The sequence below is a fragment of the Lutra lutra genome, chromosome 8 (genome assembly GCF_902655055.1).
Source record: "Lutra lutra chromosome 8, mLutLut1.2, whole genome shotgun sequence".
Taxonomy (NCBI): Eukaryota; Metazoa; Chordata; class Mammalia; order Carnivora; family Mustelidae; genus Lutra; species Lutra lutra.
This window is the reverse complement of record NC_062285.1, coordinates 92,353,455-92,379,263: the sequence shown is the minus strand read 5'-3', so window position 1 is coordinate 92,379,263 and position 25,809 is coordinate 92,353,455. Positions and strand designations below refer to the sequence as shown.

Genomic DNA, 25,809 nt, shown 5'->3' with positions numbered 1-25,809 from the left:
TTAACGTCTACCTTTGGCTCAGGTCATGATCCCAGGGTCTTGGGATATAGCCCCGTGTTGGGCTCCTTGCTCAGCGGGAAGCCTGCTTCCCCCTCTCTCACTCCTTCTGCTTGTGTTCCCTCTCTCCTGGTCTCTGTCAAATAAATAAATAAAATCTTTGGAAAAAGAAGAAAACAAAACCTAATCCATTTTCAGTTTCCCAATGTTCATGTTACTCAAAATTATTTACTCTTTGGGACATGCTATCTTTATGATATGCAGGTTGTGCATAAACACACTTTAATAATTTGGTTAGTCAGAAACCAAGACCGAAATCAGAACCACAACCTTGTTGGATGAAATAACTTCTTGCTGAGTCCATCCTTTAATATACGACTCTGGGTAGATGTTTCAAAGAGAATGTTCCCTTTGGATTTGGATAGCATAAATTTATTGTAGAATTTAAACTAAACTAGAATCAGATTTAGAAGAGAAACAAAACTGTCCTTGTATCCAGTAGTCTGAGAATGATTTACCATCACCACAGATATTATTTCTTTCAAAAGACTTTTGTTTCTCAAAATGCTATACACAGAAAAATACAAACTTTTACATTAAAATTGAGAAATTTATTGATATTTTTTCATGATGGAGTAAGCAGAAATTAAACAAAAAATATACAGCTTGAAACAGTGGAAATAATCCTAAAATTTTTATGACAGTTACACACTTATGGCCAAAATAAAATGAACAGTTTTTAATAATTAAATCACCTTAAAAATTCTGCTCAATAATTTATCTGAAATTAAACACATGTGACGATAACTGGGCTCTGGGCACCTTGTAAAATGAAACATCACTTTCCCCTCCACCAAAATTGTCATCCTAGTAAAACAGTGGTTCAGTTTGGCTCCTCACCCAAAGAAGCCACTTCTCCATCCTATCACTTATAAGCAAGTCAACTATCAGTCTTTTCTGATCTGTAAGGATGACAATTTTGGTTCCACTTAAAAAAATGTTTCCAGTAGGCAGTTAGAGATGTAGAACTCAGCCTCACTCAGAAGAGTAGAGGATCAGTATTTCAACATATCGGTCATGGCTTTCTTCTAGAGCTCACTGAGGTCCTCATTTAATTATAAATGTTAAAAGGTAAAATTACATCTTAACAGCAGCCAAAAATTTATATCTTTTTTATGTATTTACAATATTGTACATATTTACATGACCACATCAAATACTGAATTGTAGAAATAAGAGACCATTTACAGAGGCATTCATTTAATGCCCCAGCATTATTTTCTTGTGCAAACTAAAGCTGTCTTCAAACTTCCCAGAAAGCTAAAGACAGTCAACATTGCGAAGGCCGCCATCCATGGTTAAAGAGCCAAACCTAAAACACAAAAGAAAAAAGGAAATCTCAGATGATTCCTTTATTTGGCCCTAACATTTTAAAGAATATAGGAGACTTTTCAGATGAGTAAGCTATTAAAGAGTTTAAGCAACTATGATTTGTTCTATTTCTTACTGAAACACAGTGGTATTATTATAAATATGTGAAAAAAAAACAATCAGTGGCTTGGAAGGACTTTTTATTTTAAAGATATTTATTTACTTACTTATTTGACAGAGAGAGAGAGAGAGAGAGAGAGAGAGGAAGCAAGCACACAAGCAGGGGAGGAGCAGAGGGAGAGGGAGAAGCAGGCTCCACACTGAGCAGGGAGCCCGATGCAGGACTTGATCCCAGACCCATCTCAGATCATGACCTGAGTCAATGGTAGATACTTAACTGACCGAGCCACCCAGGAGCCCCAGAAAATGGATTACGTTTTAATATCAAATCTCAAATCAATGGGAGGACTTCTTAAGAGAAAAGGATGAGGGATGTGATCTAGGAAGTATTAGGAAAAACTGGGTAAATTTTTTTTGGTGGGGTGGGATTTAGAAAACCAAAAGTAAGAAGTTGGGAGTAAGTATGACATCTCAACGAAGAGTAAGGAATGCAACTTATTAGAGCAGAATGTTATTTTAGGGGCCAGCAGGAAGTAAAGTTGAGTGAATGAGCTGGGCCAGAGTATTCTATTCTTTAAATTCAAGTGTGAATTTAGATTTGACCTTTTAGGTAACAGGGGTTTAGAAATTTCTGAGCTGAAGGAGTATGTCAGTAGATAGTGTTTGGGAAGATTGTTTTGGCTATAATAGCCATGACAGATGGGCAAAGCCTGGTCTTAGGAAGATAGGTGGTAGGTTATCACCACAGCTCCTATGTGAAGAGGAAGGAGGTCTGATGAGGCCAAGAGGGGGAATATGGAAACATTCTGAAGAAAGATCACCAAACTTGATGAAAGGCAGCAAAAGGGTTAGTATCTAAAATAACCTATGTTCAAGGATCAGGAAAAAGGTGGTTCCACTGAAGAGAATGAGGAAATTGGAGGGGAAACTGAATTGGGAAGGGTGGTATGATGTGATTTTAAATACAAAAGAAATGAAGTGATAATGAGACAGCCACAGGGAGACAGTGGTCAAGACCTGGAGTCCATTATTAGTTCTGGCAAAAATCCGTAAGCAGTCATTTAATATTTAAGCTGTTAATGCCATGTTATATCACCCATATATTGTCAAATAAATTTGCAAATAAGGGGAAAGTGACTTATGGGACATGTTTTAAGAAGTGGGATTTTACGTCACAAGGCAGAAGAGATTCAATATAAGTTTTTGAAAGCATATCTTAATAGTCCTTTCTTGCTGATATTTAGCTCAAGTTGTGAAAAAACTAAGTTGGGTACTATAAAAGCTTAGATAATTACTATGTAATTGCTATAAACCAACAGAAAAAAAGATTTTAAAACCAAAAGGCAATTCACACACACAAATCTGAATAAAACATAAAAAGATGCTTTCATATCACTATTAACCAAAGAAATGCAAATTAAAACAAGGTATCAGTTTTAACCAACTAAATCAGCATACATTAAAAATGGTCACATTAAAAAAAAAAAAAGGTAACATCTGGGGTGCCTGAGTGGCTTAGTCGATTAAGCCTCTGTCTCTTGATTTTGGCTCAGGTCATGATCTCAGGTTTGGGAGATCAAGCCCAGCCTCAGGCTCTGAGCTCACCAGGGCATCTGCTTGAAATTCCCTCTCTCCCCCTCATTTTGCCCACCTCTCACTTGGTGCATGTGCACGCTCTCAAATATTTTAAAAATAATTATTCTAAATTTGTTTATTTAGAGAGTGAACAAGCATGTGGACGGGCAGAGGGAGAGATATCTTCAAGCATATTCCCCGCCAAGCGCAGAGTTCAAGGCACGGCTCAATCTCCTGAACCTGAGATCATGACCTGAGCCCATATCGAGTGGTATGCTTAACCTACTGAGCCACCCAGGAACCCCAATAAATTACAATTCTAATGAGAAGATGTATGAAAAATAATGTGCAAAAGATTTTCAGTTTCACAAATGGATTCAAATTAGCAAATAATTCTATTAACCAGTGCAATACAATGGAATCAATCACAGTTGACTTGTCTTTATCCAAGCAACCCCAAACACATTAAAAGGCACCATGGAAATCACAAAACAAAAGGGTTCTGACGTTATATCCTTTCCCCACTACTTTAACCTAATGATATAGGAAGACAGACAGGTACAAATATAGATCTATATGTATTCCACTGCATATAAAATCACAGGGCAGAGTTAATATTTGCATTACTTACCTTTCTAAGATATGATTATTTTCAGCAAGTTCTTTAACCACCCCTTCCATTTCTTCCTTTAATTTCTTCATACTATACAAACAAAACAAGTATCAATGTCTCTGCTCAAGAAAGTATGCAAATGATTTAGAATTCTATTAATATGTTTTAGTTCTCTAGATTGGAGTAAGCCATTAAATACCATTAACAAATATATTCACAACAAATATCAAAAATTTCAAAATAAAAGAGCAAGATCACAAACTGAAATAAAAATGAATGAAAACATCATAGTTACCAAATAATAAATCTCTTACCCAAGAGTCATTTCCACTAATGTATTAGAACATGGATAAATTGCGGTCATGGTATGTTTGATTCCACTGGAGGCTGCAAACATTTTCTGGGGCAAAGTTTCTTGTAACTGAAACATCAAAAAAACCTACATCAATCACTGAACAAAGTATAAACTACAGATCTTACATTAAAGGTTACACCTTTTTTTGCTTTTGTTTTTTTAAAGATTTGACTTATTTATCTGACAGAGAGAAAGCACAAGCAGGGGCAATGGCAAGCCCAGAGACAAAGGGAGAGGGAGAAGTAGGCTCCCTGCTGAGATCCCAAGACCCTGGGATCAGGACCGGAGCTGAAGATAGATGGTTATTAACTAACTGGAGCCACCCAGGTGCCCCAAATGTTACACAATTTAGTAAGCCCTTATAGCTTTAAATTTTAATTTCAAATCTGTGAATGATACAGTACTTAAACCACCACTTTAAAAAAGGTTCTCCTCATAGATGATTAAAAAGAATGGTCTATCAGATGCTTTTTAAAATAATTTTTAAATTTTTTATTTTATCAGATGCTTTTAAGTGTAAAATACCTAAGTTCTGAAAATTTGGTTCAAAACACATATTACAAATGGGCAAACAGAACTGAATATAAGGTGTATTAAATCCTATTTCTCTCTTTTCAATCATTTCAAATATAAACGGAGAAGAAATGTATTTTTTCCTAATAGGAAAAAGATTTTTTTCTGGACACTTTTGATAGTTATACCTCATTTGTACAGTCTTGATACTTTGATACTTCTTCTTCAATATCAAAACACTGATTAGTTAGGGATAATAACTGTTTCCTAAGATGAAGCATCTTTCTAAAAACCAAAAAGAATCAATTAGTAAGCAGTCTAATGAAATACTATCTTACTTACAATATACAATGTACACTGAATTGTACTTTGTGCAGTCAGCCACTAAGGTTCCTTACCTCATCCATTCTTCTGACTTATCCAAAAATGCCTCATATTTTTTAACACATTCGTCTGTAAAGTGGGTCATAGCTTTTGTTGCATGGTAATACAGTTTTTGCCTATAATTTAGAGATAATCACATGCTTAAACCAATGTGACGGTTTCTATTTCCAATATTAAAAACTTTTCAAATACATAAAATTTATGTTTCTTAGTAATGACTATTCTGGCTTTAGAATATTGATAGTAGAAAGCCAAAGGTTTCTAAGATAGGCATTATAGCAGCAAGATGTGAAAGAGAAGGTTCATGATGGAGAATGGTCAGAAAATATTTATTTAATGAAGTTAAGGTTAAGAAAGCAGTTTATTCTGTCCTTGCCTATGTTCTCTATTATCCATCCTTCTGCAATCAAAGCACATAATGTAGAAGATTCCCTTCTACATCATTCTCCCTTCTCCTTAACCTCTCAACCAGACAAAGTGATCCTCAAATATGTGCACACACAGTAACAATTCCGTAAAGTCAAGATTAAAAATGTACTTTCTATCTGAATTAATTTCAACTTTAAGAGGAACTGTATTAATTACATAACCAGAAATAATTATTAAACACGATAAGGACACTTACTTATCGAATTTGTGGATCTGTTCTTCATTGTAAGCTAATCCTAAAAATAAGAAATATGACTTCTGCAAATATAGAATCACAAAATCATGCACACTTCTTTTTCTTTTGAGAGTATGACTTCGAAAAAGCTAAGAGTTTAGAGTAGATGACACAAACTTACAACCCATGGGTTAGATATATAGCTTACAAAAGTTTTTAATTGATCTCTACACTGTTAACATAAAAAAAATTAATTTAAAAAAATCAGAATATTTCTTTCTTTTAAAGATTTATTTATTTATTTAAGTGATCTCTACAACCAATGTGGGGTTCAAACCCATGACCCTGAGATCAAGAGTTGCATGCTCCACTGACTGAGCCAGCCAGGTACCCACAGGATATTCTAACAAAATCTGTATTTCCAGCTTCTCTTAAGAATAGGAAGATTTTGGTGCAATAAATTTCATGAATCTGAGTAGTGACTCCTTCATATGGGTATCTCCTCTCTTATCCTCCTCCTCCAATCTCGTTCCCTTTTGTTACATGACTGGTCTCTAGAGATTTTAGAGTTCAGGACCCTTAATTTAAAATACTCAAAAAACGTTGGTTTTAAGAATAATTTTTAGTATATTCAACCTCCTTCCCAACAGAATCAAGTCTCTGAAATAAGGAGCCACCCTTATAAATATACCAAATTAATCCACCTGAATTACAACTAGTAGAGCTGATTCATTAGATTAATAAAAATTTTACTTACTACGTTCCGCTTTGTCTTTTTTGAACTGATAGTAAATCTCTGTGATGCAATTTAGCAGGACTTGTAGCTTTTCTACACTATATAAGGAAAAAAAAACCAAATAAATTAATTGAGTCAATGTGAAAAAGGACATTTAATAATAAGAGCAGACACTACCAATAAAATCATATAACCTACTGTCTATCTTTTGGATGAGTGCCTTCTTGATGGGCCCATGTATCTGCCAGCAATCCACCTGGAGATAATTTGCTTTCGACATCCTGAAGACTGGTTTCTATTGTTCCCTGAGAACTGGAAAGCTAAATAAAACCAGTGGGTTCAGATCCAGATTAGCAAAATACAGAAATGACACATTGCCAATGGAGTCTACAGTCTGAATCATATTTCTTTTGTAGATTATGGCAATTTAAAGTCAAAAATATTATTTTTATTTTTAAATGCAAGGACAGTTTCTTGGTTTGATTTTCCACAAAGAGTATCACATGATAATAAGATAATAGATTAACTAGTATTAATACATTTTATAAAGCATTTCTTACACTAAATATCCTTTCTTAAAAAAAACATGCAAAATACTTTCCATCATTCAATTAAGCTTCTTTACCTGTAAAATATGGTTAATACTCTGTATCTCATAGAGTTGTTGCAAAAGTCAAATAGAACCATTAGCATAGTTAACCATTAGCATAGCAAACCAATGATTGTCATAATTTTGTAAATACTTACTCTCAACAATTTGGTGTGTATGTCTGAAATTTCACCTAATTCTGCTGCTTCTAGGTTGATCTTCATCAACTTTTCGTATCTGTACAAAAAACAATTATGGAAAAATTAAATGAGCATAATGAATACATAGATTTTAAAAGATGTTTTATAAATTATATCTGAGTTTTTATGACAACTATTTGAGAATAAAATATTGAATGCAAAGCCTATAAGCAACAGATTCCAAAAAAAGTTGATGTCTCTGTAAAGAAGGAATTTCCAACAGTCTTATGCCAAGAAAACAGTCAAAATACTAGACCGCAGAATAGTGGTCAATAGTACACACTGATTTCATTTATTATATTTCCTCTGCAATATAAATAATACAGCCCAGGAACAGGGAAATCTAAAATATTCTGTTTCAAAAAATAGTCTCAGGGATAAGGTTAATTAATAAGTACTAGTAAACTAAAAGTAACCCCCCACATTCTGTAAATCCTACCAAAACACAGTTCTAGAGCACCCCTTCCCACTTCCTTTGTTGACTGTAGTTTTTGTGTTTTCCTATTCAGAGTGGCTGCTTTTGCAAGGTTAAAAAATCAGACATTTCTATGTCAGATTACTTTTTCCTTTACAAAGGGTAGGAGAAAATGTCACCAATGTTCTTTTCTTACCGAGAAGACTAAATTTTGTCTTTGCAAGGAATTAATTTAATCTAAGGTTGTATCTTAATACAAATATTTGCACAGCATATTGTATGATGCCAAGGATAATTAAATAAATGAAAGAGAAATGGGACAATATTTAACATTTTAACCACTATTAATATGGAAGTCATCTACTCACACTTTCACAGTTTTTTCAATGTTTCTGATACAGAAATCCAATGTGATCACAACTTCTGTCTTTTTGTGAACAGTTTCATTATAATCATCTTTAACTAATTCTCTAAAAAATAATAATATTCTCATTAGTTTATCTAATGAATGATTTTTTTTCTAAAAACATTCAATTTATTTGCCAGGGAGACAAATAGCAAGAGAAGGAACACGAACAGGGGGAGTGGGAAAGGGAGAAGCAGGCTTCCAGCTGAGCAGGGACTTGATCCTAGGATCATGACCTGAGCCAAAGGCAGATGCTTAGTGACTGAGCCACCCATGTGCCCCTGTTTTGTTTTGTTTTTTAAAGAATTATTTGTTTTCTCCTGTCACTAATTGCACTACTGTTACTATTGTTCAGACAAATTTATTAACAATCTTGTTATATTATGAAAGCCAGTTCATTTCCCCCTTGCCTTGGGCTGAGTCTTGCCAATTCACTTTTTATTACTGAAAGCATCACTGTGACCCTATGCTTTTCCAGGACACAAACTATTAATTACTACTTATTAAGAGTTTAGAAATCTAAGGCATTAAAATTATATTAAGGAATTAAAAACAAATAATCACATGAATAAGCTAAACAGCATTATGCCTTATACCATCAGAATTAATTTTAATTATTATTACAATCTCTCAAGAAGCAGAATGACATAGTAAATAATAAAACTGGAGGGCTTTTGGTTTACATTAAAGGTCAACAAACCAAACCTGTTTTTGCTAAGGATGACATTTATATTTTCAAAGATTATAAAAACGAAGTAAAAACAAAGAAGAGAGGTGTGCCTGGGTGGCTCAGTCGTTAAGCAGCTGCCTTCGGCTCAGGTCATGATCCCAGGTCCTGGGATCAAGCCCCACATCCGGCTCCTTCCCCAGCATGAAGCCTGCTTTTCCCTCTCCCATTTCCCCTGCTTGTGTTCCCTCTCTTGCTGTGTCTTCCTCAAATAAATAAATAAGATCTTAAAAACAAACAAACAAACAAAAAAACCCAAAGAGAACTTATGTAGCTCATGGAGTCTAAAATATTCACTAACTAAAAAAGTTTACCAACAGTGATCTATCTTAAAAACTATTAAAAAAAACCCAAAACCAAAAAACAAAGCAAAAAACTAGTTTCTCATGGCTTACTAAACTACAACTTACTAGGTAAAAGAAATCCAAGCTTTATGGAGCAGTGACTGTGGTAGATAACAACCACATGAACATGAGAGAGTAAGTAACAATACCACAAAAGTAAACAGAGTCAACACTTAAAAGAGTTTTCTAGAAATTATTTAGTAAAACTGAAGAGGCTTTTTAATAGAAAGAAAAAAGCAAAAAAAAAAAAAAAAAAAGAAGAAAGAAAGAAAAAAGCATAGGCTTACAAACTGGGTATGTGAACACCTAAAAAAAACCCCATCAATTTATGGATTTAACATAAAGGTGACAGGCAAAAAAAGTGTCATTCTTCTTTCTTCTTAAAGCACCAGCAGAATGTGGGACGCCTGGGTGGCTCAGTTGGTTAAGCCGCTGCCTTTGGCTCTGGTCGTGATCCCGGGGTCCTGGGATCGAGTCCCGCATCGGGTTCCTTGCTCGGCAGGGAGCCTGCTTCTCTCTCTGCCTCTGCCTGCTGCTCCCCCTGCTTGTGTTCTCCCTCTCTCTCTCTCTCTCTGACAAATAAATAAATAAAATCTTTAAAAAAAAAAAAAAAAGCACCAGCAGAATGAGAATGATGAAACACTTCATAGATGTTTTTGCAAGAAAGGACGAATAGGTGTGAGGCAGATATACATGAACGGTCACAAGCACAAAAGCCAAGCAGCATTATGAGCCCAGGGAACATGAGGCCAGGACTATGTGCATATAAAATTCAAAAGCCTTAAATGATGTATAGAAACTGGAGGCACAAAGTTCAAGGGAGACTATTTGTTCTCTGGTTCTAGCAGGTGAAAGACCGCAACTACAAACCATGAAAGGTAAAAAAGGGCAAGTCATACTCATCCACAGAACATTTCTTAGGGTTACTTTCAGGGAAGAGAATAATTAACTAGATGATCAATATTCTGACCTACAATAACTATATTAAGTGATTTGGTAAAAAAGAAAAAGTGTTTATTGCTTGTCAAAGTGAATGTGTATTTCACTGTATAATTTCACTTACATGAACAGTCTAGAATAGGCAAATCTATATAGATAGAAAGCATATTTGTGGTTGCCTGGGGATAGGAGGTTATGGGGGAAATAGGGTGTGGTTGCTAATGGGTATGGCTGCTAATGGGTATAGGATTTCTTTTTGGGGTGACAAAAATAATTTATAATGAGTGGTGATGGCTGCACAACTCTGAATGTACTAAAAACCACTGAATTATACACTTAAAAATGGGTGAATTAAACAGTATGTGAACTGCAGCTCAATAACGCTATTAGAAAAATAAAGTTGAATGTACACTTCATTTGGGAAAAAGGCAAGAAAGAATGGAATATTCTGAGGACATAAACTCTAGAATAAGTACAGACTGTACTGCATTATAATAATGCCAAAGCCAGGGCAGCTGGGTAGCTCAGTCAGTTAAGTGTTTGCCTTTGGCTCAGGTCATGGTCCTGGGGTCCTAGGGTCCTGGTGTCAAGCCCTGTGATGGGCTCCCCTGCTCAGCAGAGAGCCTGCTTCTCCCTCTCCCTCTTCCCCTTGCTCATGCTCTTTCTCTCTCTCAATTAAATAAATAAAATCCTAAAAAACAAAACAAATAAACATAAAACAAAAAATGACAAAGCCTAACAAGACAGTGAAATGACAACCCCAGTCAAGGTCCTTGGAAAAAGATTTCATTTACCATCACATTGTACAGTGTGGCATGTTTTAAAATTCAGATACTATTTGTCCTATCTGTCTCACAAGATTGTTGTAGGTATCAAATGAAAAAAATAGTTGCTAATTTTTTTTAAAGATTTTATTAATTTATTTGACACAGAGAGATATCACAAGTAGGCAGAGAGGCAGGCAGAAGGAGAGGGGGAAGCAAGCTCCCCACCAAGCAGAGAGCCCGATGCGGGGCTCGGTCCCAGGAGCCTGAGACTATGACCTGAACCGAAGGCAGAGGCTTAACCCACTGAGCCACCCAGGCGCCCCAGTTGTTAAAAGTTTTGTAACCAAATGTGGAACAAATGTATCATCATAAAACCCAAGGGACACCTGGCTGGTTTTGCTGGTAGAGCATGTGACTCTTGATCTCAGGGTCACTGAGTTCAAGCCCCACCACTGCGTGCAGATTACTTAAAAACAGTCTTTAAAAACAAAACAAAACAAAACAAAACAATGTAAAACCCCCAAGCACTTGACCCTACCTAGTCTGAAGAGGTAAAGTATCAATGATGGGGTGGTTACCACTTATTTTCAAATTTCAATTTCTTACTTACATCAACCATCGTATCCCCTTTCGCATTAATTCCTGATAAAGCAGCAAGGTACTGGCAACTTTACAGGCATAACACACAACTCCTGTTATTGCCTAATGAAGAAACATAATATTTGGTGCTAATTGTGGTACAGGATTAAAAAAAACTTCTACATAACAACTTTCCAGCTTATATATTTTTATATATAAAATAAACAAATATATAAATAATTTAAATGAATAATTTCCTAGATCACATACACATATGTAAAGATAATACACTTGACTGTTTCCACTATTGATAATTTTAATTCACATGTTTACAGAGTAATTTTTTTTCATAGTAATTTAATTAAATACTAACCTTAGCCATGCTAGCATCCCCATCTAAATCATAACGTGGATGTACTTTAGGGAGGGAAACTGAAATACGAAGTAAAATAATTAAAATCAGAAATAAATCATTTTGAATAGGTTACTATATCCTTTACATAGCAATTTTCAAAATTAAACATTAACCTCTAAATTAAACATTAGTAGCAAAACTCTTTAAAGTTCTTTTTTTTTTTTAACTATTTATTTATTTGAGAGGGTGAGAGAGACACTGACAGAAAGAGAGAGAGAGCACGCATACACAGGAGCAGTGGGGAGGGGAGAAGGAGACTCCCTGCTGAGCACGGAGCCTGAAGCCCGGCTTGATCTCAGGACCCTGGGATCATGACCTGAAGGTAAACACTCAACCTACTGAACCACTCAGGAGCCCCAAAGTTCTTTTCCAGGTTAAAAAAAAAAAAAAAAAAAAATCACTTGAAACAATTAACACTCAATCCTTAACAATGAAGAAATTACCTGAAATATTTCTAAAGAGTTGTTTTTTCTTTCATTTTTTTTTTTTAAGATTTTATTTATTTATTTGACAGTGAGAGTTCACAAGTAGGCAGAGACACAGGCAGAGATAGAGAGGGGAAAGCAGGCTCCCCGCTGAGCAGAGAGCCGGATTCGGGGCTTGATCCCAGGACCCTGAGATCATGACCTGAGCTGAAGGCAGAGGCTTTAACCCACTGAGCCACCCAGGCGCCCCGAGTTCAGTTTTTTCTTAAATGTATTTCTACACAATAAGCTCAATACTTCTTTTTAAATCTAAATCAAATCCCAAAGACCCAAACAGAAAAGTAAAAATCTGTGGGCTTTAAAATCTTTAAAAACAACAAAAAGATAAAAATCTGGGTAAACCCCTCCCACACCAGTAAGATTAATAATTTAAGATCTCAAAATGTAGATCTAATTTTTCTTAGACTCCAAAGCCTGGCAAAGTGTCCTAGTCACACTGGACACAATAAACATTTGCTCATATTTATGATACAAAAGGTTATTTTGAGTGTTAGTAAAATACTAAAAGCAGAAAGCTACAGTAAAACATACATGGCAAACTATTTTACCATTTTTTTTTAAAGATTTTATTTATTTGACTGACAGAGATCATAAGTAGTCAGAGAGGCAGGCAGAGAGAGAGAGGAGGAAGCAGGCTCCCTACTGAGCAAAGAGCCCAATGTGGGGCTCAATCCCAGGACCCTGAGATCATGACCGGAGCCGAAAGCAGAGACTTTAACCCACTGAGCCACCCAGGCGCCCCTTAACATTTTTTTTTTAATATTTTATTTATTTATTTGACAGACAGAGATCACAAGTAGGCACAGAGGCAGGCAGAGAGAAAGGGAGGGAAGCAGGCTCCCTGCTGAGTAGAGAGCCCGATGTGGGGCTCGATCCCAGAACCCTGGGATCATGACCTGAGCCAAAAGCAGAGGCTTTAACCCACTGAGCCACCCAGGCGCCCCTCTTACCATTTTTTTAAAAAAAAGATTTTATTTATTTATTTGACAGAGAGAGAGGGAAGGAGACTCCCTGTTAAGCAGAAAGCCTGATGCGGGGCTCAATCCCAGGACCCTGAGATCATGACCTGAGCCAAAGGCAGAGACTTAACCCACTGAGCTGCCCAGGTGCCCCTATTTTACCATTTTTTGAAACAATATTGAAGGTCAAATTCTGTAGTCTACAAAGGCTCTTCAATTTTATGACGAGTCTCATTCAACTAATTTACAAAATACTAGTATTTATGAAAATTCTACATTACTATCATCATCAAGCTTTATGAAGATGCCAATTATTTCTACAGATCATTTTTTTTTTTTTAATGGCTAGCAGGATCACTAAGAAAATCTCCACTTACTTTTCTCATATATCAATCCTATGGTATTCAGAGGTTCCCGACTTACTACAAAGATGGGATTTTCTTCCGTCGTTTTAGGGAAATGCTGTACCAGTCTTCCAGGTTCAATGACTAAACGTCGTCCCTCATATATAAGTTCTTGATTTGAAGAAATAATTTTGGTTTGTTTATACACCAGTTCATGAAATACAGTAGCACTGTGTGAGAAAAATTCAAAAGGACAACATAATTGGGGTGGAGTAAGAAGTTTTAAAATCTTTTTTTTTGTGTGTGCTGAGTATAACAACATTCATTTCTACGTGATACTTCAGATCATGGAGAGTCTATAGAAACACTGCTTTGCTGATGTGGGTACTATGATGTCTATTAAACTGAAAATTCCACATAACGTGTCTAGACAGCTATCAATTCCAAAATACTTTTATGTCTGAATAACCATGTTGGATATGTGTAAGACACAGGATTCTTAATGTTTACTAATGGGGAGCCAACACGGCAGATCACTTTGGAGCATGGACTCTGGATCAGACTACATGGGTTCAAATTCCAGTTCTACTTACTTGCTGAATTACCTTAAGTTACTTAACTACTTTGTGCTAAGTTTCCTCATCTATAAAACATGAGCAGTATCACCCACCTCACAGAACCGTGGAAGATTTAATCCCTTTAACAGCTGAGAACAGTCTCTGAGATATGATTGTAGAATATGTTAAATGAATACAACCAGATTTTTTTCAAACTGGTATTTTGGGGAAAAAGGCAGATTCTCCCTGAACAGACCTATGCAATCAAAGAAACATTTCATCAGCAATGCTGTGATTTGTCTCAGGCTTGGGTGGGCTTTTTTATGTTCAAATGTATTCTGAAAATGAAATAATGGCCAGCACCTATGATATATCTTTAAATCTTTTTAAAAAGATTTTACTTATTTGAGAGAGAGAGCGCACGAGTCAGAGGAGGAGTGGAGAGAGAGGGACAAGCAGACTCCCTGCTGTGCTAAGAGCCAGACTTGGGGACTCTGGGCTCAATCCCAGGGCCCTGAGATCATCATGACCTGAGCCAAAATCAAGAGTCGGCTGCTTAACTGACTGAACCACCTAGGTGCCCCTATGATACACATTTATTCATGCTATTACATACCAAAACAAAGATGAATAATACACACCTACCTGTTATATTAATATTTTATTATATATTGATGTGATATTTAATGTTTATATTATTATACATGTTACATATTAAAATCTAAAATATTATTTTATCTAATTGATTTTACTCCTTGATAAATTAATTGCCAGTAAAGGTCTCTTTTTGAGTTTTATGAGACATCAAAACTGCTGTTTGAATCTTGTCAAAACAGACACTGAGGTACACAGAACGGGTGTAATGCTTTTTCCCCTTCATTTTATTTATTTATTTATTTAATAAAAGATTTTATTTATTTGACAGACAGAGATCACAAGTAGGCAGAGAGGCAGGCAGAGAGAGAGAGAGGGAAGCAGGCACCCCGCTGAGCAGAGAGCCCAATGTGGGGCTCAATCCCAGCACTCCGGGATCATGACCAGAGCCGAAGGCAGAGGCTTCAACCCACTGAGCCACCCAGGCGCCCCTCCCCTTCATTTAATTAATTTATTTATTTTTATTAAAAAAAAAAAAAAAGATTTATTTATTTATTTATTTGACAGACAGAGATCACAAACAGGCAGAGAAGCAGGCGGAGAAAGAGGAGGAAGCAGGCTCCCCGCTGAGCAGAGAGCCCGATGTGGGGCTCGATCCCAGGACCCTGGGATCATGACCTGAGCCGAAGGCAGAGGCCCTAACCCACTGAGCCACCCAGGCACCCGCTCCCCTTCATTTTAAAAAACATTTGAGATCACTGTAGATTCACACAGTTGTTTTTTTTTAAGATTTTATCTGACACAGAGAGAGAGAGACAGAAACACAGAGAGACAGAAACACAGTAGAGAGAGAACACAAGCAGGGGGAGTGGGAGAGGGAGAAGCAGGGTTCCCACTGAGCAGAGAGCCCGATGCGGGGCTCAATCCTAGGACCTTGGGATCATGACCTGAGCTGAAGGAAGCTGCTTAACAACTGAGCCACCCAGGCACCCTGATTCATGCAGTTCTAAGGAAAAAATACCCATTGATTCTGTATACCCTTTGCCCAGTTTCCCCCAATGGTAACAACTTGCATATATTATAGTGTAATATTATAACCAGGATATAGCTTCTTATATAGTCCACCTATGATTTCAGATTTCCCTAGTTTTACATATAAGTGTATGTGCATTTAGTTATATGCAGTTCTATCAAATTGGTAGATTTTTAAAAATAATATAGGCATAATGTGTGTTTTTTTTAAGGTAAAACAAATACTTATTTCTCTAACACCTAATACGGGGTTTATGCCACATATGTAAATAATAAAACACTGACTATATTTAAGACATATGCTTTAATCTTTTTTAAGTGGCAGGGTAATACTCTTAAATTTTTTGTTCTTTTTTTTTTTTTAAAGTAGGTTCTTTGCCTAACATGGGGTTTGAAATCAGGAACTGGAGATCAAGAGTCACAGGCTCCTCTGACTGAGCCAGCCAGGCAATCCTGACAGGGCAGCACTCTTAACCTAGCCCATTTACTGGTAGATGTTATCTGTGGTTATGTGATTATGTAAGAGAGAAGGCACAAAACAAAAACAGCCTTGTAAAACCTGCAGTTTAAGAAGAAACCAAGTTGACTACAAATTTTATAAAAGTAGAAAATTAATCCTTTCACTCTAAAAATAAGTGAAAAAAAATTTACTAAGCATGCAGACTTAATTTCCTAAGTGGGAAGGGGGTGCCTTTGGAGAAGCTGAGACATCTTTTCCATTTCCTCTACTAATTTAGAAAGATAATTATAAAACACAACATTATGATATAGGATGAAAACATAAAGAGGTACTTACGTATTATAGCTATGAATATAAATCTTATGAGCTGTCATTTGTTGCAGTGAAAAAACATGAATTATCATTCGATGAAGTATATCACTAGTTTCTGCAAAAAACTGGTCAAAACCCCAACACTTTTCCTGATCTGCCTCCAGGATGTTTGCAAGAACAGGGGTAAGTAGAACCTGAAGACCCCTAAAATAGTATTGAAAAAGTTACTTGAAAAGTGAATGTTGCATTTTCTCTAGATACAAAAATATTAATACTTACCAACAAATCAAAGTAACTGTTATTGCTTAAGATTGATCTAAAAATTTTTTAAAGATTTTGGGACGCCTGGGTGGCTCAGTTGGTTAAGCAGCTGCCTTCGGCTCAGGTCATGATCCCAGCGTCCTGGGATCGAGTCCCACATCAGGCTCCTTGCTTGGCGGGGAGCCTGCTTCTCCCTCTGCCTCTGCCTGCCATTCTGTCTGCCTGTGCTCACTCTCTCTCCCTCTCTCTCTGACAAATAAATAAAAAAAAAAATCTTTAAAAAAAATAAAAAATAAAAATAAAAATTTTTTAAAGATTTTATTTATTTGAGAGAAAGAGAGAGAGAGAGAGAGCATAAGCGGGATGAGGGGCAGAGGGAGAGGGAGAAACAGGCTCCCCACTGAGCAGGGAGCCTGATGTGGGGCTTGATCCTGGGACTCAGGGATCATGACGTGAGTGAAAGGCAGACACTTAACTGACTAAACCACCTAGGCGCCCCTGATCTAAAATTTTAAAAAATCTGCCAACTTTTCAAAAAGTCAGGTAGCCTTGGTTTAAAATTACTTGTCAATGAATCAGAGGTTATGGTATATTTAATGTTAACTTATCTTTTACTGATTATTTTATTTGCTCCTTCCCAAGTTTTCTCACTTTTCCAAACACTCCAACGTTATACATCCATGGCCATCAATACAAGATCAGTGGATTAGAACCAGGCAGTGATGAGGATAAGATAATGGCTTAATTTCAAGGTCTTTAATATTCTTTTAATATGGTTCTCCAATATATCATTTTTAATGTTGAATTTATATACTTTTGTAGTATACTTTTTTCGGTAGTATATTTCTTTAGGAAGTAAAATTGATATAATCATCTAGAGATCAATAAGTGCCAATTCAACTAGAGATAATCTCTGACTAATAAGCTTAAATTTTTAAAAAATAAAAAAAAGAATAAAGATTTTTTTTATTAACATATAATGTATTATTTGCTTCAGGGGTACAGGTCTGTTAATCAACAGTTAAGACTTATTTTTTCTCATGCTTTCACTAAATTATACAATACACTCAAAAAGACTCTCAATTATGGAATTTCAAATATATATATATACATGTATATACACACACATATATGTATATATATGTATTTTTAAATGCAGGCTCCATGCCCAGCATGGGACCAATGTGGGGTGTGAACTCACAACCCTGAGATCAAGACCTGATGTGAAATCAAGAGTCGGGCGCTGAACTGAGCCACCCAGGTGACCCTAAAACATATTCTTGACTATGTAACAGACACTGGAATAATTCCTTGGTGTGCTTAATTACAATTAGAGGTAGACAGGTGATAGCATGCAAGTTAGTTAAATGAGAACCAGAGATCTTTGCTATCGGTCTCTCTTCCTACTGTGCTTTCAAAGCTTTGAGAATGTGAGTCTTGGAATGGCAGCAGCTACCTTGTGGCTGCCAGCAAAGAGCATGACCTAGAGTAAAGACGAATCAGAGAAAAGGAGATGTGAATGATTTGAAGAGACCAAGTCTTGACGTCACAGTCTGATTCCAAGGATTCAGCTGGGCTTTGAGTTCATATATATATATGAACTTTCAATTACAAAGTCAATCTACATCCTTTTTCACTTAAACCAGCTGAATTAGGTCTTTCTCGATTGCTACCCAGTCTTGGCTAATATATATAATGACTGTTATTTATTTTTTTTTAACAGTTGTTCTACTTTTCATAGTTGTTTTCATTGCTGATTTGTAGTACTTAAAGTACTTAATATTTAAAAAAAATATTATATAATATACTTTCTGGTACCTAAGCAATTTTTCTAAAAGAATTTGTAACTTGGTGTGCTAAAGACTGATAGGTAACACCTGCATCCTGAAATATACAATCTGTAGTTCAGATTGTCAAATTACTCATTCCAAATTTCAGAAATATAATGATTAGCCAATGCTCACTTCCTGACCCTTTGACATTTTATCAATTTTGCCTGAAATTCCAAAAATGAGTATTTTCTAAAACAAAATTTAACACAAACCACTATTAAAACGTTCAACTTCTGCTCTCCAATCAAGTGAATTTCTCTGGATAATTCTGGTTGCAAGACCCAATATCATTTTGGAGAATTTCTTTAAACACACAAAAATGAAATTGTCAGAATAGTGGTTCTCAAAAACTTTAAAATTTTATACCATGTTGTACACCTGAAACTAATATAGCACTGTGTGTACTCAAAAAAAATTTTTTGGGGCGCCTGGGTGGCTCAGTGGGTTAAGCCGCTGCCTTCGGCTCAGGTCATGATCTCAGAGTCCTGGGATCGAGCCCCGCATCGGGCTCTCTGCTCAGCGGGGAGCCTGCTTCCTCCTCTCTCTCTGCCTGCCTCTCTGCCTGCTTGTGATCTCTCTAATAAATAAATAAAATCTTTAAAAAAAAAATTTTTTTTAAGCCCCCCAAAAAGATTTTAGAAGAACCCTTAGTTTAAATGAGTATCACAGACATCAAAAATATGAAACAGTAATAGATGATATTTTATTAGCTTATGATATATATGGTTTTTTGGATATATATGGTTTAAGTGAATAATATCTAATATTTAAAATATTAAATATTTAAATTTATTTGTAGAAAATCATACAAAAAGCACCCACAAATTACAATGGATGTTAAGCCAATAAATCATAACCTATGTTACTTGTAGATTATACAACTTGTAGATTATACTTGTAGATTTGTAGAAAATCATACAAAAAGCACCCACAAATTACAATGGATGTTAAGCCAATAAATCATAACCTATGTTACTTGTAGATTATACAACTGCCAGACTCAGGAAAAATGGAAGTCAATTCAGTAATCAGAAATTCTAAATATTGATGAGTGTCTTGGGTTTATTTCCAGGATAAAACTTAAAATAATTTACTCTCTAAATTTCTTTTTTCTTTTTTTTAAGATTTTATTTATTTATTTGACAGAGAGAGATCACAAGCAGGCAGAGAGGCAGGCAGAGAGAGAGGAGGAAGCAGGCTCCCTGCCGAGCAGAGAGCCCGACACGGGGCTTGATCCCAGGACCCTGAGATCATGACCTGAGCCGAAGGCAGCGGCTTAACCCACTGAGCCACCCAGGAGCCCCTACTCTCTAAATTTCTTTCTCCTTAAATTTTTCTTTGTGGTAACAGAATTCATGTCTGACAATAAATTTTTTTTGAGTTCTGCTTACTAAGTTAAATAAGACCCACCTGAACTTTTGAAACAGTGAAAAAAGTAGTAGAAAAGTATTAATTCTCACCTTTTCAATAATATAAATAGTTTTAAAAATGAGGAAAATACTAAACTTTTTTTTTTTTTTAAGATTTTATTTATTTATTTGACAGAGAGAAAGCACAAGTAGGCAGAGCAGCAGGCAGTGGGAGAGGGAGAAACAGGTTCTCCACAGAGAAGGGAGCCCAATGTGGGACTAGATCCCAGGACCCTGGGATCATGATCCAAGCTGAAGGGAGCCGCCCAACCGATTGAGCCATCCCTAAACTTCATGACTATTTGTTTTTTAGAACTCTAGTTATTACCATCTGCACCACTATTTGTGGTCTGTCCATATGGATGGTCAGTACAAAATGTACCAAGATCCTAAGCGAAATCTCTACATTGGACAGAATTCTAAGACAAGTGATTAGCAAATCAAAAATGTTTGCCCTGTATCCTAATAGAGATCTGGTAAAACTATTTATATATATCTATAAATCTTTACATTGCCACAAAGACAAACACCACACTTCAAAGTATGCCTAAAATATACTAACATCTTAAAAAAAAAAAAGCCCAAACCAAACCACACACTGAGTATTTGCGATTTTAGTCAACAAAGATCTCAAACATCAAAGTGCAAAAGAGAACTGGATACACCATACTGACCGAGAAAGACTACAAGAAATAGGCATGTCTCCACTCCAGTCGATTGGTCCATTTTCTGCTTTCTGTACGCCAGATATTGCACCAGAAGGCTTTCCAGTTATTATTTTATACCTTGGGAGGAATAAATGCAGAATAAAATAAGTAGTTCATTATTTCATAGCATATCAATGGGTTTTGCAAAAATATTTCCTCAGTTGCACCTACAATTATCTACTAGACGAAACTTTGTGACTGATGTTCAGAGGATCCATAAAACAATCAAAATACTTTGAATCTGACTGACTGAAGTAGAATAGTAGTTGTATGATTATTTTATATATGCCATAATTAATTTTCATTGGGATCTCAGAGTGCCATATAACAGCATCTTGATGTTCACAACAAAAATATTAACTTTTCCATCTGAAAAAATCGAGCAAACACAAAAAAAGTTATGTTACAGAATGTTTCTAGGCCATAAAAATCCCTTTTACCCATATTATCCAAAGGCAGTCAACTGGACTATGAAATTACCGCAGAATGAACAGTAGCATTTTTTTCTTTTAAAAGAAGACAACACTATACACAGCACAGTATCACAAAGATTCTTTGCAAATTGAAAAAATATATAACACATACAAGAATAGGCATGTGTACCAAAATTAAAAGCCAAATTTAACTGGATCCTTGAGGTAGGTGATAAAAATAAAGATGGCCTAGAGAAAGATCTGGAGCGGGAAGCAAAAGAATACCATAAAGATGGGGGAAGTCAATGAGAGCAGCCCGGCAGGTTTCAGCACTTTTCTAAACAAAACCTGAGAGTGGGAGAGAAAGAAGGGTCCCATGCTTTCAAAAATACTTTCTTCCAGTTGAAAATGCAAAACATAAAACAGCAGTCTTACGTAAGTTTATGGACATTATTTCTAGCATATTTTTTAAAAAATGCTTTTTTATTTGACAGAGAGAGAGAGAGCATGAGATGGGGGAGGGTCAGAGAGAGAAGCAGACTGCCCGCTGAGCAGGGGAGCCCCAAAGTGGGGCTCGATCCCAGGTCCCTGAGATCATGACCTGTGCCGAAGGCAGACACTCAACTGACTGAGCCACCCAGGCACCTTTCTGGCATAATTTTTTGTTCGTTTGTTTAATGTGCTCTGAGCATATCAATATATTCTCTCAAAAAGTAGAAGACACCAGGTACCACTGATTTGGACCACTTGCTGCTTCTACAGGAGAGGCAGCAGGAATTTTGCCTTAACATATTTTTCACAGAAGGAATTTAATGTGAAAAATAAGTTGCATTCATATGAGAAAGATCTGACTGTGGAAGAATAAGTAGAGATATGTGAGATTAATGCAAAAAAGAAGAAGTGAAGAGAATGATGGCAGAACCCTTAAAATATTTGGAAAAGCTTTACTAATTTTGCTAAGACGCATATATAAATACACTAATAAAATGTAAATGATAGGCTGAGGGAACGACACTGCTATAATGTGAAACAAAAGCATCCTTCAATAGTAAAACAGTCTTTATTACTATTTCAAGCACCTCGGAACATTATCAGTGTTCATGAAAAGCTGTGCATATAAAGAAATAAATTCTTCTGGGGCGCCTGGGTGGCTCAGTGGGTTGAAACCTCTGCCTTCAGCTCAGGTCATGATCCCAGGGTCCTGGGATTGAGCCCCTCATCGGGCTCTCTGCTCAGCAGGGAGCCTGCTTCCTCCTCTCTCTCTCTCTCTGCCTGCCTCTCTGCCTACTTGTGATCTGTCAATTAAATAAATAAAATCTTTAAAAAAAAAAAAAAGAAATTCTTCTAATGGTATATCTGTGCACATGATGACAAAATTATCAGGTATTCCTAGCTGTTGCTGAGTCACATGTTTCCTTCCTTAGGGAGCATCATGTTTTTATTTAAACCATTTTTAGGGCAGCAAGAAATGTGCAAAAGCTTTAAAGTGTAGGTGTGACAAAACTGTTAGGCACAATTTATGTTTAATGAGAAAAACACAAATTGACACTCAGCCTTCATTAATGAAGAGATTTTATAAAATGGGCACTGCTACAAAGCAGGCTCAAAATAACGTTATACCAAAATCATCAGTACAGTAATGGATGTCTTCCTCCCATGAATATGCAGACCGTTCTTGCTGAAAACATTTAGATAGCCAGCTTTTAGCAAAAGTCATTGTATCAGCTGGTTTTATCTCCTCAAATCAACAAACAGAAAAATATCCTTCTCTCTCGATTTCCTGAAGTAAGATTAGATGAAAGATTATATTTTTATAGTTGTGATTACTGAAGTCATGTTTGCTTACAAAATGCAGGGGTAAATATAAAGGTCTGAGAGAAATGTTAAGATCTAAAGAATGATTGGACACACTGGGATGTCAGTGAGTTACTATCCCAGAACATGCTCTAAACAACATTTATAACCTTTTAGTTTTATGTGTACATAGATTAGCTATTTCTCACGACACAGGCTCATTCACTAATTTCTTTTATGATAAAAAGATATACGATTGGTGTACAGATGTTTATAAAAAATTTTACATCTAAGGGTGCCTGGGTGGCTCAGTCCATTAAATATCTGCCTCAGGTCATGATCTCGGGGTCCTGGGATTGGGAGCCTGCCTCTTCCTCTCCCTTTGCTTGCTGCTCACCCTGCTTGCTTCTCTCTCTCCGTCAAATAAATAAGATCTTAAAAAAAAACTTCATATCTAGAATTCCATCTCTTTCCTTCTTTTTGCTTTTTAAAATTTTATTTATTTGAGAGAGCGAGCTTAAGAGAGAAAGCAGAGAGAGCATGAGGGCGGAGGTTGGGGTAAAGGGGCAGAAGAAAAGGGAGAAGCAGGCTCCCCGCTGAGCAAGGAGCCCGATGTGGGGCTCAATATCAGAACCCCAGGATCATGACCTGAGCCAAAGGCAGACACTTAATCCCCTGAGTAGAAGGCAGACACTACCCAGGTATCTCTCTCTTTTCTCCTTTATTTGGTTTACAACAGTGATTTTATACACAGTAATTATTTCCCATTAATTATGACAGTACATAAAGGTATAATGTACTAGTAAAATACATTCAGTCTTTGACCGAAACCACACTAGAAAAAAACTTATTAAATGTTATATATGTATATTAAATGTTATTTCTGAAATGGTAAAAAAAAAAAAAAAAATCAGATCAGTTCAGGGTAAAAATTTTTTTCTTTCTTTTTAAAAATTTTCTTTAATTTTGTTTTTTTAAAGATTTTATTTATTTAGTTGTCAGAGAGAAACCCAGCTAGAGAGGGAACACAAGCAGGGTGAGTGGGAGAGGGAGAAGCAGGCATCCCGCCGAGGAGGGAGCCCTATGCAGAGCTCGATCCCAGAACCCTGGGATCATGACCTGAGCCAAAGGCAGATGTTTAATGACTGTGCCACCCAGGTGGCCCCGTTTTTAAAATTTTATTTCTTTTAGATCTGGTAATGGTTTTAACAGAAATACTATTTTTTTTTTCAGTTATATAAATGAAAAACCCTGATATGTAGTACACAAAGAGAAATAAACAGTGTGCTGAAATAGACTCAGAGTATTTTTAATAATGGACCAAAGGCTGATGCCATTTACACTTTGTATATAAGATACTTAAACACAATATGAAAAATTATGCCTATATACTTTATAAAGCTGTATTCTTATTCAAAACAAAATAGATTAATACATCAGAAATGATGGCTAAAATCAATATTCATTAGTATATACCCCTAAAGTATGATGACACAAAGACAGAAATACATTTTTAAAATTGTTTTGAATTTTAGACAGAGAAACCACTTACATCACTTCCTTATTCCTACGTGGCCCTTCAAATGGTCTAAATGGCAAGGATCCAGTAGCTGCATGGTAAAATGTTACCCCAATGCTCCAAAGATCAACCGTTGCTCCATACTTCTTCTGATGATCTTTTCTCAGGACTGCTCTCTCATACATATCAGGATGCTTTAAAAAAAGGATGAAGAAACGAACTTGTGTTCTATAGTAATACATTACACACAAATGGGTAACCAATAACACCTACAAACTCTACCATATTTTCCTTATAATTTCACTTTCCCAATCTAAAAAGACTATTTCATGTTTTCTTTTCCCTCCTCAAGCCTCCAAACTACCCTTCTTTAACTCTCAATTTTGAAACCTCACTTCATACTTCAGCGAGGAAATGGAAGCAATCAGAGATCAATTCTCCCTATGCCTTTTATCAAATACCAACCTATCTGAATCTGTGTCCAGACTCCAGGCCTACTTTCCAGTTACGATGGAACTGCTCCTGTCAAGAGCTAACTTTTCCATCTGTGCTGTGGAACCTACTTTATTGAGACTCACCAATTCCAGAAATCAGTTCCTGCAATTAACCCTTTTAAGTATCAATTTCCCCCTACTGGATCATTCCTTTCAGCTTACATACATGCTTTAAGATCTCCCACTTTCCTTCTCTTTTTGGAAGCGGGTGGCGGTAGAAGGAGTGGGGGAGAGAATCTTAAGCGCAGAGCCTGATGCATGACTTGATCTTGTGATCCTGAGATCATGACCTTAGCTGAAATCAAGAGCCACCCAGACGCCCCTAAGATCTTTTTTTTTTTTAAAAGCCCTAAACTGACCCCACCACCCTTTCTACATATGACCCAATTCTCTGCTTCCCATCATAGTAAAACTTCTCAAAATAGCTGTTTACATTTATAATTGTCTTATTTCCTCATCTCCTATTTAGGCCTATGGCATTAAATATTATTTATATACTCTAAGATTTTATTTATTTCAGAGAGAGAGAGAGACAGCACAAATAGGCAGAGTAGAGTGGCAGTCACAAGGAGAAGCAGGCTCCTGCTGAACATGGTATGGGGGCTCAATCTCAGGACCCCGGGCTCATGACCTGAGCAGAAGGCAGATGCTTAACCGACTGAGTCACCCAGGTGCCCCTTATCTAATACTTTAACTCCCAAAACTATCTCCCGCCCTGAGCTCCAGATTCATATATTCTACTGTTTTCTCTAAAATCTAAAAAGCAGCTCAAACTTCACGTATCTAAAATAGACTCTTGGTCTTCACTCTCAAACTGGTTTCCTTCTAATCTTTACCTTCTTAAGTAAGCAGTACCACCATCTACCCAGTTGCTTATACCTTTCAGGTATAAGTTGCAAACCTTTCAGGCAGCCTTGATTCCTTCTCCTCGTCCCTGACATGCAGTCCATCAGAGCAAGTCAGATGAACTCTGAGATAAAAATAAAAT

The 25,809-nt window shown here is 36.3% G+C and overlaps 1 protein-coding gene across 1 annotated transcript in view; it reads right to left on the bottom strand.

The window, feature by feature from the left end:
- Positions 1–612: 612 nt before the first annotated feature.
- The window catches only part of TBK1 (TANK binding kinase 1), a 48,706-nt gene continuing 23,509 nt past the window's right edge, over positions 613–25,809 (bottom strand). The window contains exons 6-21 of the mRNA XM_047741398.1: positions 24,361–24,521; positions 20,569–20,679; positions 16,417–16,596; positions 13,471–13,667; positions 11,608–11,666; positions 11,266–11,357; positions 7,841–7,942; positions 7,016–7,094; positions 6,467–6,588; positions 6,290–6,366; positions 5,554–5,593; positions 4,943–5,044; positions 4,733–4,829; positions 3,991–4,097; positions 3,695–3,766; positions 613–1,369 (exon numbers count right to left, since the gene is read on the bottom strand). Coding sequence (XP_047597354.1) covers positions 1,318–1,369; positions 3,695–3,766; positions 3,991–4,097; positions 4,733–4,829; positions 4,943–5,044; positions 5,554–5,593; positions 6,290–6,366; positions 6,467–6,588; positions 7,016–7,094; positions 7,841–7,942; positions 11,266–11,357; positions 11,608–11,666; positions 13,471–13,667; positions 16,417–16,596; positions 20,569–20,679; positions 24,361–24,521 — 1,650 coding nt within the window. The 3' untranslated portion in view covers positions 613–1,317. The remainder of the gene's footprint in view (positions 1,370–3,694; positions 3,767–3,990; positions 4,098–4,732; positions 4,830–4,942; positions 5,045–5,553; positions 5,594–6,289; positions 6,367–6,466; positions 6,589–7,015; positions 7,095–7,840; positions 7,943–11,265; positions 11,358–11,607; positions 11,667–13,470; positions 13,668–16,416; positions 16,597–20,568; positions 20,680–24,360; positions 24,522–25,809) is intronic.